The sequence below is a fragment of the Schistocerca cancellata genome, chromosome 2, assembly GCF_023864275.1.
Source record: "Schistocerca cancellata isolate TAMUIC-IGC-003103 chromosome 2, iqSchCanc2.1, whole genome shotgun sequence".
NCBI classification, from domain to species: Eukaryota; Metazoa; Arthropoda; class Insecta; order Orthoptera; family Acrididae; genus Schistocerca; species Schistocerca cancellata.
In genome coordinates, this window is record NC_064627.1 from 507,999,402 (window position 1) to 508,017,347 (window position 17,946).

Below are 17,946 nucleotides of genomic sequence, written 5' to 3' on the forward strand. Positions count from 1 at the left end.
GCCTCTGTGACCTTAGTAATACTTTCGAAGTGTTACAAGTGGAGAAACTCTAACCATTTTAAAATTAAATAATAAAAAAAAGCAGCAGGAAAACTGACTGCTAAATGTAGTAAAGACAAGTCATTTGATCTGTATAAACAATTAATTTCTTTGAAAATGTGCTTAAAAACTGACAGTAGCCTTGCACCCAGTTTTCCGGAGGTAATAACAGCATGTTTCCTATTTTTGACCCTTCGTGTAACAACTGCACCTGCTGAAAGAAATTTTACGAAATTAAAACTGATTAAAAAGTATCTTAGGACTTCTATGAGCCAAGAACAGCTTTCAGACTTGTCAGTGCTGTCTGTAGAGGCAGAACATCTCGACAAACTAAAATCGTCTTCAGCTATGAATGATCTAATAAGTAAGTTTACCGAAAAAAAGGAGAGAAAAGTATATATTTGAATTGTTTGGCTAACTTGGCTCCTAGGAGCATTAATTGTAAATAATAACTTACCTGTGTAACTTGCACTTAATCAATAAATATTTATTTTATTTAGAATGAGAGTTCTTATCTTTTTCGTGAAAAATCTGTACTCTCCATTTAAGCTTCGCCACGGTCGGGTAAAAGGGCACAGCAACCAATTTTTAAACAGGGCTCGTCTAAGGCAAGCTATGCCACTGGCCCAAAGCCTTTGCGTTGTACCTGTCTGCTTACAAAGCCGTTTGCTAACTACCTTATCTCCGAATAAAATGTTATCAGGTTTCCAACCGCGTCAATTGCTTAAAACTACACGAGCTTTCGGCCAAGCACTCCTTGGCCATTGTCAAGTGGTATGACACTTGACCACTTGACAATGGCCAAGGAGTGCTTGGCCGAAAGCACGTGTAGTTTTAAGCAATTGACGCGGTTGGAAATCGGAGAAGATTTTATTCAATGTTATCGCGACGAGACTCTGCATTCATACATTACCTTATCTCCGATTCCTGAGCCTGTAAGAGTATCTCAAATAGACGACAAGCAAAATATAGTTTCATGTTGATTTTAAACTTCTCAACACTGCATTTACATTTGAAGAAAATTTTGAGCTACTTACTGCTGTTCATTTTCTGGAAACTGATACTGTCAGACAGCCGATGATATTGAAGAAGCAGAGAGCGTAGAATGACGTGTTGTTCTGGTACCCAACAAGCGCGCTGTCTTCAGAGCCTTAAAATGAATAAACCAGGCCTTGAAGATGCATAAATTTTATCAGTGCATTATTTTGTTCCACTGATATGTTAATAATGTTGCAATATAGAGAGGTATAAAATCAAAATTGATGTAACATTTTGCCTGCCGCCTATGTGAGATACACCCATAGAATTGGAGGTAAGATACTTAGTAAATGCGTTGTAAGCAGGCAGGTACGACCACAAGGCTTTATTAACTAAATAACGAAACCAAAGTAGATGCTTGGGAACCTGGATGAAGAAACCCACTTAACACACATTGAAAAATCAAACGTGACTTTCTGAATGTTTGAAAAGGTGCTCTTTCTAACAGTGATTAGTTTGAAATCAATTATAGAAAACAATTTTCTAAAAGAAAGTTGGATAAAATATATTTTTATAATTACACTCCTGGAAATGGAAAAAAGAACACATTGACACCGGTGTGTCAGACCACCATACTTGCTCCGGACACTGCGAGAGGGCTGTACAAGCAATGATCACACGCACGGCACAGCGGACACACCAGGAACCGCGGTGTTGGCCGTCGAATGGCGCTAGCTGCGCAGCATTTGTGCACCGCCGCCGTCAGTGTCAGCCAGTTTGCCGTGGCATACGGAGCTCCATCGCAGTCTTTAACACTGGTAGCATGCCGCGACAGCGTGGACGTGAACCGTATGTGCAGTTGACGGACTTTGAGCGAGGGCGTATAGTGGGCATGCGGGAGGCCGGGTGGACGTACCGCCGAATTGCTCAACACGTGGGGCGTGAGGTCTCCACAGTACATCGATGTTGTCGCCAGTGGTCGGCGGAAGGTGCACGTGCCCGTCGACTTGGGACCGGACCGCAGCGACGCACGGATGCACGCCAAGACCGTAGGATCCTACGCAGTGCCGTAGGGGACCGCACCGCCACTTCCCAGCAAATTAGGGACACTGTTGCTCCTGGGGTATCGGCGAGGACCATTCGCAACCGCCTCCATGAAGCTGGGCTACGGTCCCGCACACCGTTAGGCCGTCTTCCGCTCACGCCCCAACATCGTGCAGCCCGCCTCCAGTGGTGTCGCGACAGGCGTGAATGGAGGGACGAATGGAGACGTGTCGTCTTCAGCGATGAGAGTCGCTTCTGCCTTGGTGCCAATGATGGTCGTATGCGTGTTTGGCGCCGTGCAGGTGAGCGCCACAATCAGGACTGCATACGACTGAGGCACACAGGGCCAACACCCGGCATCATGGAGTGGGGAGCGATCTCCTACACTGGCCGTACACCACTGGTGATCGTCGAGGAGACACTGAATAGTGCACGGTACATCCAAACCGTCATCGAACCCATCGTTCTACCATTCCTAGACCGGCAAGGGAACTTGCTGTTCCAACAGGACAATGCACGTCCGCATGTATCCCGTGCCACCCAACGTGCTCTAGAAGGTGTAAGTCAACTACCCTGGCCAGCAAGATCTCCGGATCTGTCCCCCATTGAGCATGTTTGGGACTGGATGAAGCGTCGTCTCACGCGGTCTGCACGTCCAGCACGAACGCTGGTCCAACTGAGGCGCCAGGTGGAAATGGCATGGCAAGCCGTTCCACAGGACTACATCCAGCATCTCTACGATCGTCTCCATGGGAGAATAGCAGCCTGCATTGCTGCGAAAGTTGGATATACACTGTACTAGTGCCGACATTGTGCATGCTCTGTTGCCTGTATCTATGTGCCTGTGGTTCTGTCAGTGTGATCATGTGATGTATCTGACCCCAGGAATGTGTCAATAAAGTTTCCCCTTCCTGGGACAATGAATTCACGGTGTTCTTATTTCAATTTCCAGGAGTGTATTTCGAAAATAGAGTTTGAATTGATTTTGTAAAAATTTGTGAACCAGTATGCTGACGATATTTTACACAGAGGTGACGAAAGTCATCCCCTCCTGTCCCCTACTTCCCCTCCCCTCCCCCAGTTATGAATTGGTGGGGAAAAAGACTCAATCTGTGCTGAGTTGCAGGAGAGGAAGGATGTAAGGTACTGTCTTGGAAATTGAGTTCATTTATTTAAATGTTTCATCCTCCTGGAAGAATATCGCAAATTATACCGGGTATACAGAACTGGTTATTACCCCATATACCTTGCTATCTGAAATTCAAATAAGCACAACTGCTTAAAATTGGCGAGACGATAGAAAAAGCTCTCATGAAAAAACGTATCTCATGTCACGAAATGTGCGGTAAATTCCACCAATATTTGCTTATTTGTTCAGACATTAATTAAGTTAATTAAACTGGTCAGGAATGTGTTCAGTTGACGAGATGTTAGTACTGGATTGGGAGGAGTTAAATAAGCGTACAGTTGAGGACTACATCCATAGCTTCATACTTAATGGTTGGAGAAAATTGATACTGGATGAGCGTAGGGGGAATACTTTTCAGCAAATAATGATGCTGCATCAGGATGGATAGAGGATGCATTTCGTAACTCATAGAGACTACTGCCTGTGCAGGAGCTGTTCGACAAATTCGTCCTATTCCACTACCCCAAACTGAATGAATAAAGAGGTATGGGGTGTATGGGGCTCGACAGACGATACTTGAAATGTGCTTTGCTCCCCTTTCCAATCACGTGTGTGTATGTTCACCTTGCTGTGTGCCGTAGTTCACAATACCACTCGAAATGGGTGGCAAACTGTCCTACAGCCACTGCCAGAAGAACTGCCTCCTAGCGATATAGATAGATAGATAGATGTATAGATGCTGAGGAACTTGTACACAGATACATGGTAGGAAGGGATAGGACAGCAAACTATCACTGTATTGTAGGAAAGGTAGCCTTCTACCGACCTACAAGTGAAATATAGGAAGTTTATATATATATATATATATATATATATATATATATATATATATATATATACTCCTGGAAATTGAAATAAGAACACCGTGAATTCATTGTCCCAGGAAGGGGAAACTTTATTGACACATTCCTGGGGTCAGATACATCACATGATCACACTGACAGAACTACAGGCACATAGGCAACAGAGCATGCACAATGTCGGCACTAGTACAGTGTATATCCATCTTTCGCAGCAATGCAGGCTGCTATTCTCCCATGGAGACGATCGTAGAGATGCTGGATGTAGTCCTGTGGAACGGCTTGCCATGCCATTTCCACCTGGCGCCTCAGTTGGACCAGCGTTCGTGCTGGACGTGCAGACCGCGTGAGACGACGCTTCATCCAGTCCCAAACATGCTCAATGGGGGACAGATCCGGAGATCTTGCTGGCCAGGGTAGTTGACTTACACCTTCTAGAGCACGTTGGGTGGCACGGGATACATGCGGACGTGCATTGTCCTGTTGGAACAGCAAGTTCCCTTGCCGGTCTAGGAATGGTAGAACGATGGGTTCGATGACGGTTTGGATGTACCGTGCACTATTCAGTGTCCCCTCGACGATCACCAGTGGTGTACGGCCAGTGTAGGAGATCGCTCCCCACACCATGATGCCGGGTGTTGGCCCTGTGTGCCTCAGTCGTATGCAGTCCTGATTGTGACGCTCACCTGCACGGCGCCAAACACGCATACGACCATCATTGGCACCAAGGCAGAAGCGACTCTCATCGCTGAAGACGACACGTCTCCATTCGTCCCTCCATTCACGCCTGTCGCGACACCACTGGAGGCGGGCTGCACGATGTTGTGGCGTGAGCGGAAGACGGCCTAACGGTGTGCGGGACCGTAGCCCAGCTTCATGGAGACGGTTGCGAATGGTCCTCGCCGATACCCCAGGAGCAACAGTGTCCCTAATTTGCTGGGAAGTGGCGGTGCGGTCCCCTACGGCACTGCGTAGGATCCTACGGTCTTGGCGTGCATCCGTGCGTCGCTGCGGTCCGGTCCCAGGTCGACGGGCACGTGCACCTTCCGCCGACCACTGGCGACAACATCGATGTACTGTGGAGACCTCACGCCCCACGTGTTGAGCAATTCGGCGGTACGTCCACCCGGCCTCCCGCATGCCCACTATACGCCCTCGCTCAAAGTCCGTCAACTGCACATACGGTTCACGTCCACGCTGTCGCGGCATGCTACCAGTGTTAAAGACTGCGATGGAGCTCCGTATGCCACGGCAAACTGGCTGACACTGACGGCGGCGGTGCACAAATGCTGCGCAGCTAGCGCCATTCGACGGCCAACACCGCGGTTCCTGGTGTGTCCGCTGTGCCGTGCGTGTGATCATTGCTTGTACAGCCCTCTCGCAGTGTCCGGAGCAAGTATGGTGGGTCTGACACACCGGTGTCAATGTGTTCTTTTTTCCATTTCCAGGAGTGTATATATATATATATATATATATATATATATATATATATATGTATGATAAGAAGGGACATAACAGTAAACTGTCACTGAGTATAGGAAGAGTTGCCCCCTATCGATCTAAAAGTGAAACAGCTGCTGAGGATCTTGTACACAGGTGCATGGTAAGAGGGGATAGGACAGCAAACTATCACTGAACCGTAGGATACGTTGCCTCCTATCGAGCTGCAAGTGTATTGCTGCTGAGGAGCTAGTACACAGACATAGAGATATACATGGTAAGAAAGGACAGGGCACCAAACTATCACTGAAGCGCAGGAAGATCAATATATGCTACCACAACTGATGGAAAATGCTTCACTGCTCCAATTACGCATTGGAAATCTCGTGAAAACAACGGATTATAATGCAACACATGCAGTGGGAGTTGAGAAAAATCATTGTAATAATATAACTACCACAAAAGCCGACACCAAAAGATTTCGCCAGGAGAGAGTGGCAACAGCTGCACGCATATTCACCTCAGTGTATGGATACAGACTAAGCAGCTTACAACCTGTCTCGTCTCCCCTCCTATCTACCCTCGTCCCTTCCTTTCCTCCCCACGTAGGTGGAGATACCGGTTTTCCAAGCCTGTCCGATACTGTCGTTGATGGCACACAAAGAGATCCATCTGCTGGGAGTGATGGACTGTTTCCAGTGTGCAGAGATCAGTCACAGATGGACAAAAGACTCAATAACTCGATGCTTCCTGCAACCTATTAAACGTATTTCTCGGATAGACTGGTCCGCTTGGAGCAATTTCTTGGAAGGACTGCCCTCCTGGAACAAAATTCGTTATGGATGAAGAACTGAACGATCAACAGCGATGTGCTTTCAAACGTTCTGGATGTTCTGCCACACTTCTAAAGTGGTCCTTGGCTGAGTAAAATCTGCCTCATGTAGAATAAACATTAGACTAGTCAAAACTACTCTTTGATGCTTCTCACTGCTGATACTTCTATTCCTCTCACATACCTATTTTTAGCGCTGAAATATGGTCTCCTATGCATATTCCCATTATATTTAGTATTGTGCGTTAAACAAGTGTTATTTCGTGTTAAGGTTTCCCAGGATAATTTCTCTGTATTCCTTCAGCTATAGTGTTGGGCTGGCCAATGCTATCCCATCCTTCACAGTCCTTCAGGTAGTGAGTGTTAGACTGATCAGAGCTATTCTTTGGCGCTTCTCAGTGCTGTTACTTCATACCTATACCCGCCAGTAACTTTTATGGTCTCTCGTTCATTGGATTTAGTATCACGTGAGAGATGTTCGCAATACCACTTTCGAAAAAATTGAACTGAACGTCGCATTGCTGTATACCCTAGTCCACATGAAACTGACGACAGAGTACACTCAAAAATCCTCGCTGAACGTACGTACAGATTGTGCTCAAAGATTCCTCAGCGAACGTATGTGGAGCTGCTGGGCCCGAATCCGCGGCGGCGAACAGCGAGCGAGGCCTCAATTGCTGGGAGAGTGGATCCTGCAGCTGGCTAACCGCACAGTCATGTACAGTGCCTGAGCTCGTAGTTAGGAAGTCCGCAATATCTACTATCAAATACCTCGTCTTCATACTGCAGTTCTCATAATGAAAAATTTCAAGAAGACCACCCACCTACTCCACCAAACACACTACAGCCTCGGTCTCATAACGATGCTCTTTGGCGACTTCTTTCTATTCCACTGTCCCAAAGGACTGGCAGACAGTTAATTTACAATAGAGCCTTCGTTAACTTCATCCACTAGGAAAAGCTCTAAAATTACAGATTTTATAACTGAACAACCCTGATGCTCGAAACACGCATATATCACAGTGACACAACTCACGGAAATTGCATCAGAAAGATCTTCTAAGACAACCACCACTCTACATTGTCGTGAGACACCGGCATATGCCCTCGAAATAGTCATTAAACACTCACACCCCACACTTTTAGATCATTATACCCATTGCTAGTATCAGAAATAGAACAGAACATCGAAAAAATCACGTAACATCACTGTAATAAAAATCTTCAGCCAGAAAAGTGGAGGCAGCTGCAAGTATTCACCTAGGCGTGAGAAGACCAACTAAGCACACAATTCGACCGATAGAGGGCGCTGAGAGAATCAACCTCCATCCTCCTCTCTCCAAGGGCGTAGCCAGGATTTTGTCAAAGGAGTGGGGGTCCGATTTGTTAAGAAGGACCTTAAAAATGCTCATGTTTTTCATTCTATTCTGAAAACATATTTAGTTATTTATTAACTTAATGTGCATTATTTGCTTTCGGGAAACCTTCATACCAACAGCATTTGGTCCATAAAATTAAATAGGAAATACTTCTCTTAAAAAGTATAACGTGTAATAAGAAACACACAAATGTGCAATTAAATATTTCTTTCATAAAATAAAGAACAACCATCTCCAGCCACAGTCGTGATTTTATTTCGATGTACGATGCATTTCGAGCCCTGGGGTCTCATCTTCGGTTGCTTCAACAGTCTGCTTCAATTTTTTTTCTTGTGTCAGATTTAGGTTAATTCTGGTCCTGGTTAGATTACAGAGGTATACTACAAAGTGGCAAATTTGAATATAAGTTTACAAAACTAAGGTAAATTGAAAGATAACTTATTGTTTCCAGTTGTGGATAAATTATTTTGAAGCATAGTATGGGTAAACATGTTTATAAGTACACTCCTGGAAATTGAAATAAGAACACCGTGAATTCATTGTCCCAGGAAGGGGAAACTTTATTGACACATTCCTGGGGTCAGATACATCACATGATCACACTGACAGAACCACAGGCACATAGACACAGGCAACAGAGCATGCACAATGTCTGCACTAGTACAGTGTATATCCACCTTTCGCAGCAATGCAGGCTGCTATTCTCCCATGGAGACGATCGTAGAGATGCTGGATGTAGTCCTGTGGAACGGCTTGCCATGCCATTTCCACCTGGCGCCTCAGTTGGACCAGCGTTCGTGCTGGACGTGCAGACCGCGTGAGACGACGCTTCATCCAGTCCCAAACATGCTCAATGGGGGACAGATCCGGAGATCTTGCTGGCCAGGGTAGTTGACTTACACCTTCTAGAGCACGTTGGGTGGCAAGGGGTACATGCGGACGTGCATTGTCCTGTTGGAACAGCAAGTTCCCTTGCCGGTCTAGGAATGGTAGAACGATGGGTTCGATGACGGTTTGGATGTACCGTGCACTAATCAGTGTCCCCTCGACGATCACCAGTGGTGTACGGCCAGTGTAGGAGATCGCTCCCCACACCATGATGCCGGGTGTTGGCCCTGTGTGCCTCGGTCGTATGCAGTCCTGATTGTGGCGCTCACCTGCACGGCGCCAAGCACGCATACGACCATCATTGGCACCAAGGCAGAAGCGACTCTCATCGCTGAAGACGACACGTCTCCATTCGTCCCTCCATTCACGCCTGTCGCGACACCACTGGAGGCGGGCTGCACGATGTTGGGGCGTGAGCGGAAGACGGCCTAACGGTGTGCGGGACCGTAGCCCAGCTTCATGGAGACGGTTGCGAATGGTCCTCGCCGATACCCCAGGAGCAACAGTGTCCCTAATTTGCTGGGAAGTGGCGGTGCGGTCCCCTACGGCACTGCGTAGGATCCTACGGTCTTGGCGTGCATCCGTGCGTCGCTGCGGTCCGGTCCCAGGTCGACGGGCACGTGCACCTTCCGCCGACCACTGGCGACAACATCGATGTACTGTGGAGACCTCACGCCCCACGTGTTGAGCAATTCGGCAGTACGTCCACCCGACCTCCCGCATGCCCACTATACGCCCTCGCTCAAAGTCCGTCAACTGCACATACGGTTCACGTCCACGCTGTCGCGGCATGCTACCGGTGTTAAAGACTGCGATGGAGCTCCGTATGCCACGGCAAACTGGCTGACACTGACGGCGGCGGTGCACAAATGCTGCGCAACTAGCGCCATTCGACGGCCAACACCGCGGTTCCTGGTGTGTCCGCTGTGCCGTACGTGTGATCATTGCTTGTACAGCCCTCTCGCAGTGTCCGGAGCAAGTATGGTGGGTCTGACACACCGGTGTCAATGTGTTCTTTTTTCCATTTCCAGGAGTGTATATACATACGCAGTATACAGAAGTATATAAATGCACGTAAACGTGTTTATGCATACTGTACTTCAAAACCATGTTTCCACTGCCCTAAACAGTAAGCTATTTTTCGATTTGTCTTACTTTTGTAAACTTATTATCACAATATGCCCCTTTTTAATATACCATTGTAATCTTAACAGGAACAGAATTGATCTAAATCTAAGAAAAGGAAAAAAAGTCTATGTAGACTGTTAAAGCACCTGAAGTTGAAATTGCATTGCTCAAAACGCATCCTTCATTGAAATAAAATCATGGTTGTGATGGAAGGCGGTTGTTCTTTATTTTACAAGGGTAATACAGTCGTGGAAGAAAAACTGACAACTAAAGATAAAATTATACAAAATATTTCTTTATTTGGCAATAAGACAAATTCACTCTATCGTCAGATGAATTAAATTTAAACGGAATACACAGATAGTATGAGCTGCAGTTTTGGGAATTTAACATTGATTCACACATTTATTTCAACTCGACTTCTAATGTATGCGACTTCATAAATGAGTGTGTATTTATCCATGATAATTTGGATATGAAGCCTTTGATGTTAATAAACTATTCTACAATGTACAACATACGGTGTCAGTTACATGACGTTTTTATGCAAATACGTAAGGGTTGTGACGGTTGGACCCACTGTTCCATTGATGTTACGAATAAGACATTTCACAACAGAACATCTTTCATTCATTAAAACTTGAAGACATGATATAACGCCATTCGACAAATGGGCCATCTCTATGCACAAAAACATAATTCAAAATGACGATCGCTAGCCGCCTTCCTATGTAAATACGACTTTTTAGTGCCAGGTGTCTCCAAAGAGATGTTCGGCTCGGCTTCGATGCGGCTCTTTTCAGGTTGTATTTTTAAGAGAATTGGGATTTGACAGGAAAGGAAGGAAATGGTAAGGAATTTGCTTTGGCCTGTAGTAAGGACCCAACCCCGACGTTAACTGAACTGAAAATTGGGAACCACCGAAAACCATATTCATGGTTGTCGCCGGATGGATTCGAACCATATCGCCTCCCGAATCCAAGGATTGGTAGCTCAGCATCTCAAGGCGCAGAGCAACCCCGTTCGGTGGAGAATGTGAAAAAACTTTGTTATACATTGTTTTCAAACGAAATAAAATGCATCGCAACAGAAGATGGAAATCATATAGTGCGTGTTTGTCCTTTGTTTATGTATGTTTCGACAATTAGTGGAGCATGATTGCATGCATTTTAAGATTTAATTATTGTGCAGGGAATTCGTGGCTTCAGTTATTATAGTATTGCAAGGGTGTAAATAGAGTCTGGACAATAAAGGGGTGGGGGCAGGGCGCAGTTGGCTCGGATGAATTCAAGTAGCCCGCTGAAAAAATCTTTTAGAAACGAACGAAATGTAGAACGTGTTGTCATCACATACCCCTTCTGCTCTACTCGCCACAAACCCCTCCCATCGTTTCGTATCGAAACCGGTTTTCATAACTGACTACCGCTTGAATTATCAAATTTGGGCTATGACAGAATTTTTGGCAAATTTTTTAAAGAAATGCAACCTTCGTCGTTTAAGCGATATTTTTGTTGATCAGCGAGATTTCTGGGCGACACAAGCAAATCCAAGTGTATTTTTATTCACTAATTTTAGTTTAATGTTGTTTTCAATGATGTACACCGCTCCGCTGCCTTGTGAAATACTGAAATATTTCAACCCCTAAGTTCTACCAATCTCCAAATAACGACTCCTGTGCTAACATTAATATGCCGCAGATGGGTAATTAGGCCATTACAATAGTGCGCACGTATTTTAACTTGTCATAACTGTTGTGGACGAATCAAAATCATTTCTTCTTTTTTCTTGTTACAAACTTATCCGTAGGGGAAGGTTCCCTAAAATGTCGTAACACAAAGAAAAACATCTACTGTGGGCATATTTTTCGAATTATAAGCTTTATTTTACGCAAGTTAATCTTATGAATCATTAACTAAGTGATTCATGAAAACAAATTATATAATACCTTGTATCATTATTACAATGTATTATCAGAAAGCTTACACAATCGCACGTCATGGCAATCGTTGAGTACAATGACATACCCTTATGTCTTCTATAGATTTTCACTCTTGTTTGCAGATGTCACATGTAAACATCTTTGCACTATATGATATCTCAGCACATACACTGTGAGCCGACACTGAACACTTAACACAACAGAGCCAGAAGGGTATTTACCCAACGATTACCATGACATGTGAATGTGTAAGCAAAAAATCAAAATATGTTTAAATAAATTTGTTCGTAAATAACTTTAAAATATAAAAATCAGTTTGCAGTATTAAAAATACGCATAGTAGTATGTAACCTATTAAATGCTTATTGTTTGTTTGTTTAATTTAAGTAGGCATTTAACTGCCATCAACGTCTCCTTGCTGAATCGATTGTCAATTTCAGTCCTCTTGGCTAACTCAAATGCCAGTTTCCTTATATCATTCAATGTAAGCCCAAATAGCCCGCACTCTGTCTTTAATATGCTGTACTAGTTCAATTTGTAGCTCTATTGGAAGCGTTTTCCCGAATCGACCTAAGCCTTTATTTCTCCTACAACTTGCTTTTTCTTGCCTTGTACCCTTTTTCTTAAAGTAGCTTGAGGAACACCGAACATGTTTGAGGCATGCTGCCAGTCCATTTGCTTGCTATAAACAGCATCAATACCCTTCAGCATGCTCTCTGGATCCCATGACTGGCGATTAGCCTACTGATTGTGTTATGAAGTCCAGCCAGTGTTCTTGAAATAATAATAATAATAATAATAATAGCGAACCACACGTTGAATTATCATGACTAGGAACGAAGCATAAACTGAGATAGTGGGTAAAATGACAGACCTGTGTCGTTTTGCCTCCATCCATCGTATGTCATTTTACTTGCAGTTGCAGCGTTTCGTGTAATAGCGCACTACTAAGAAATACGAGTACCTACACACACCCAGAAACGTGCTTAAAATTTTGCAAAGGAAGTACTTATTCACTTACTGCGTAAAAACCGTTATTACTCAAATGATCCAAGCGAAATGTGTCACACGAAAACAATTATCGCAATTTCTAAACACAACCTTCTAAACAAACGACCTCGCCATTTTAGGTATAGCAGTGTCGTCAACACTAGACCACAACCTTGTGTCATAAAGCAGTGGTGGCAGTAGCAGGACGCCAAAGGTATGTCATTTTACCTGACTGTAATTTTAGGACACTCTCCCCTAATTAGAAACTATCAGAAAAGCACACAGCACAAAAATAATATATGGCAACACTTACATTAAATTAAGTCAGAACTGAACCGATTAAAAAAACAGAAACTGATCTCAGGTGAGACCAACACTGTACATATCTGATCTTGGCTGAAGCAGGGACAGGCGAAGTCCGATAGTGCAATCGAAATATCGACAGATTAAAGCTATTAAATCTTTCGGCAGCCTTGTTGTTTGTCGATAGTGCGAATCCCTTTTTCGTTGTATAACTGAAAATCGAAGTATAAGGAGCGATCAAAAAGTTTCCGTTCGCAGGCCGTACAGTCCAGAATTGGTATGCTACCCAGGTAAAATCCCGTGGGCATAGAGGCATCATTCCACCGACACACCAGTCTGAAGATACCCTTTTGGTAAAAGACTGCTGCGCGAGGAAGTCCTCAGCTGCCAGCAGTATGTCTTCGTCCGACAGGAATCATCGACGCTTCAAGGCCTATTTTAAGGGACCAAAGTCGTGATATCGCACAGGGAGAGATGACTATGGGGCGGGTGTTCGAGTGTCTCCCAGCTGAGTTGGTGTAATTTCTTCGTTATGACATTTGCGATACGGTGACGTGCGTAATCATGAAGTGGCAGCAGCCCTTGTTGCACCATTTCACAGCTTTACTTTTCGACAGACATGTTGCTCCCTACACATACTTCATTCTTCGGTGGATATCTACCGGTGTTTGTCCTTCGGCAGCCAAGAAAAGAATAGCAGCACATTGGTCCTGTATGCATAGTAATCCCTTGACTACATATCAGTGCTTATATACCAGCATCGAAACCACGCTACATCGCGTATACGTTGCAGCAACGCCCTGAAACAGACATTTTTTGACCTCCCTTTATAACTTCCAGTTTCACTATACGGCAGGTAGATCATTGTATCCCTGGACGTTGCCTTTGGCTACGTCCTTGTTCCCTACCTCCACTCTCCTAACCCTCGCACTGGTTTTCTGGTCTACTTGCATGCTGTAACTTGTTGCTGGTAGTAACAAATAGGCGGTGGTTTTGCTTTGATGTGAAGTGTGATTTGACAGTGATATAGTGTTTCTGATCCACAAAAACAGCTCATGGATGGAACAAAGTTACAAGGATAACTCTGCACCTGCAGACACTTCAGAACAAGATGTCTTTAGAGCCGGTGACAACAGCTTCGTTCCAGGGCATCCGGTTTGTGGAACTCCAGCACAACTATTCGTGGTTGAAAACCTACTCCAGAATTCCTCTCACACAACACGTTATCACTTCGCAAAACTGTAACACATATGAACCTCCCATTCTCGACAATATTCCCCTCTCCTCATACCTAATAAATACGTACATGGCTCCACTGACAGGGTATGTGACGTCTCTAAGGCGTTGTACGAGTGTGCTGAATGGGAGAGCCAGCTTGCAGTAAGCGCCAGGTTTCTGCGATCTGCACCTCTGTCACAAGAGGAGCGCGCGGAGAGATCACAACCACGTGTACGTGGCGCCAAACTTTTAATTGGAAATTAGCTGCTAAGTGTCATGAAACACCGCTCTTCAATTCTTTCATATCTCCCAGCACTGTAAAATATACATCAGTATTTGGCGCAAATATCAACTCATGGCAAAAATACGTTCTTTTCCGAACATTATTACATGTCCTTCCATCGCCGACAATGTGGTTGGAAAACGGGTTATTTCGTAACATCCAGTGGGGTGCAAGGTTGGGAATGCCGACAAAACTTTAATATTTTCGATGGAAACTGGGATTTAGTTACCAAGTCTCATCAAATAGCATAGTATTCACGTACACGAAATTTATGTTGGTAATTAGTGCAACTACACACACACACACACGCGCGTGCGCGCGCGCACACACACACACACACACACACACACACACACAAACAAACAAACATACGTCTTTTCTGGGAATTACAGCATGTATAAAGTTGTACTACAGTAAACGAAATTATATCTGGGAACATTGTTCTACTCTAACTCTGATACTTCACAACATCCAGCTGTGTGAAAGGTCGGAATCCCATCGAACTTTATATGCTAGAACGATTGCGTTTACTGACTGCCCTGTAGTCCCCCATGTGCATTATAAGCTGCTGATTTGAATACGTCGTTAAATTAAGCAGGGAACAGTACTGTGCCCTCTGAGACGAAGAGCTTCTCACAGCTGTAAACTAATCAAGTTTCCGAACTTTTTGTTATTAGCAGACACCGTCCTTTTCGCTACCCCTCACAGTTGATCTTACAACATGTCGAGCTTTCGCTGCACAGCTCTGGGGAGGGTGCCCTTTTGTCAATAAGCAACGGTGCCTTCGGCATCCTGTGAACATACACACCGTCCCTTATGTTAAAAAATGTCGTCGCTTTCCAGTGTGCTCGCAGCTCCTCAGTGATGTGTAAACAGAAAGCCATGAACTAAACACACGACATCATCTAGATTATTCTCTCCATGCAAAGACCCGGAGTGGTAATTGCGCATAGCACTGTGAATATTCTGCGGTGTGTTACCCTTCTCTCTCCACGCTAACTGATGCTGGTCCGGAATGACTCACCACAGTGAAGGGAGAACATTGATTTCCTCACAGATACATGATTTAAGCACAGTGAAATGATTCTGTTGAGAGACTGGCGATCAGTCTGTTCCAGGTCACTCTTGTAGTGGCGGTAGCATTAGTCTATTTGGAGACATCTACACTATGACAGCAGAAGCTGCAGCGAATCACGAAATTGTTGTAATCAGTCAAATAACGTCTCCTCGAAAAAGGAATGTGCGATTAAATACGGAGCTCATCTTCTTCGGAAACGTCGAGGCTCCGTCTTCCACAATTTGTCAGTATGAGGAACCGTCTCTGTCTCGTGATGTGAGAGCAGTTGATCGTGTGATGTGTAGCATTCGGTCTTAATGTCGGTTTATACATCACTGTCTAAATAGAAAATCTCTGGTGGTGTGAAACAGTGCACACAAGAAACCTCTATTTGTTTTCTTTCAGTAAGGTGTATGGAAATGACTTACTCCTATGTACCCATCAAACATAAGAATGACTATGTTTTTGCCTTAATGTAAAAGACACTGTTCCATATTGATATTTCATGTGGCTCAGATATGAGTAATAGCTACGTGAACGAGAATTTATTTACAGACTCTCTCTGAACTCATTTAAGCATTAACAAAAAAAAAAATTTACGTCGGTGCTGGATCTATTTTATAAATCTTTTATGGATATCCATTACCTTAGCCACAGTGTTATGCTTACTAGAGATATATCCAAGTTAGTTTCATTTAGGTTGAACATTCGATGTCAATTATCATGTTCCTGATTAGTACTGCGCCTAATGACTTTCAGATATCCATAAATCTTTCTGCTTGTTAACATGGTGTGTTTCACCTAAGCAATGTCTCCTGATCCTGTGTAGCCTTTTTTTTATATTGCATACATGCAGTATTGGTTAGTGCTCTTGGCAGTTACAAGGACCGATCACTGCACGTGAGGTGAGACTCAAGGTAAATGTGATATTGTCTAACTCATTATGAACAAGTACATTTTGTGGAGTTTACTAATACTCAGGTAAAATTCGTGGCGGAATTCAGTACACAGCTGATATTTTTCCACCACCACAAGTGGACGAGCTACTGAGGTGGTATTTACTGCCCAATGAGGGGGAGAGCGACGATGAAGTTGAATTTGTAGGTGAAATAATCAAAATAAACTAAATAAATATGGTTTCATTTCTTTTATAGAGAAAAACTGTTTGTGTGTGGCCCTGTCTCTCACACACATACCTAGCATCTTCTAGAAGACCAGTCACAACAATCTCCTTGTGTGTGTGTGTGTGTGTGCGTATGTTTGAGAGCGTTCAAAGTTAGTATCTGTAAATAAATTCTCGTGCAAATATCTATGACATATATTTGATATGCATGTAATATCAATAGGGAACTGTGTCTTTTACATGCATGCATAAAGACACAGTCATTTTCAAGTTCGACAGCAAGCTACCACTAAACATGCTAGTGTTGGTACTTGGGAGCAAGTCGTTTCCATATACATGTACTGAAAGAAGGCTAATAGAGGGTTCTTGTGTGCTATAGTTTCGTAAGCATTCTGATGCACTGTGTTACACCACCAGAGATTCTATATTTAGACATTGATGTATAAACCGGCATTATCATCGAAAGCTACACATCACAACATCGACTGCTCTCACATTACGAGACAGAGGCAGTTTTTCTTACTGACAAAATGTGGAAAATGGAGATTCGAGGACGAGTCTGGATGGTTTCCAAAGAAGATGAGCTCTGTATTTAATTGGACATTGCATTTTCGAGGGGACGTTATTTGGCTGATTGAAATAGTTTGTTGACTCAATGCAGCTTCTGCTGTGATACGAGGCATATTCGGAAAGTAAGATCCGGTTTGACGCGAAATGGAAACCACTGTGAACAACGCGATGAAGCTGTGCACAGATGCGTCAGTCAGTGTCTCTAGTATGTCAGTCGATGGCGTGACGTCGCTTTTTTAAGTTCTGAGCGCATAGAGAGCATGTAGAGATGCTTAAAATACCAGTGTCTCCCGCCAGTTGTGTGGATCTGGTGGGAGATTCCGCCTGAAGTTATGCAGCCAGCATAATAAAATGTCACGCGTTTCTTTCTTCAAGACAAGTCTCAGCTGCATTCTGCAGTGGCAATGAAGACGCTCCTGCAGCGTTTCCGATGCAAATTGTTTGATCATCCTCATTACAGCCCTTAATTGGCTCCCTCCGATGTTCATCTCTGCTCACATGAACCGCTGGCTATGAAGACAACATTTTGGCACAAACAACGGAAGGCAGACAGTTTGTACAACGCCACGACAAATGTTTAACTCAGAGTGGCGACTATTTAGAGAGGTAGCTGGAAGGTGTGTCTGAATTCTGCGAATAAAAAGTTTTTGGTTTTCACTGCGGTTTCCATTTCGCGACCGATCGGACCTTAACTTTCCGAACAGCCCTCTTGGTATAGATGTCTCCAAAATGACTGATGCTACCCA

The 17,946-nt window shown here is 44.2% G+C and overlaps 1 protein-coding gene across 1 annotated transcript in view; it reads left to right on the forward strand.

Annotated features, from left to right (window-relative positions):
* Positions 1-306: 306 nt before the first annotated feature.
* Positions 307-17,946, forward strand: part of LOC126155883 (uncharacterized) — a 97,716-nt gene continuing 80,076 nt past the window's right edge. The window contains exons 1-2 of the mRNA XM_049916259.1: positions 307-403; positions 16,489-16,607. Coding sequence (XP_049772216.1) covers positions 307-403; positions 16,489-16,607 — 216 coding nt within the window. The remainder of the gene's footprint in view (positions 404-16,488; positions 16,608-17,946) is intronic.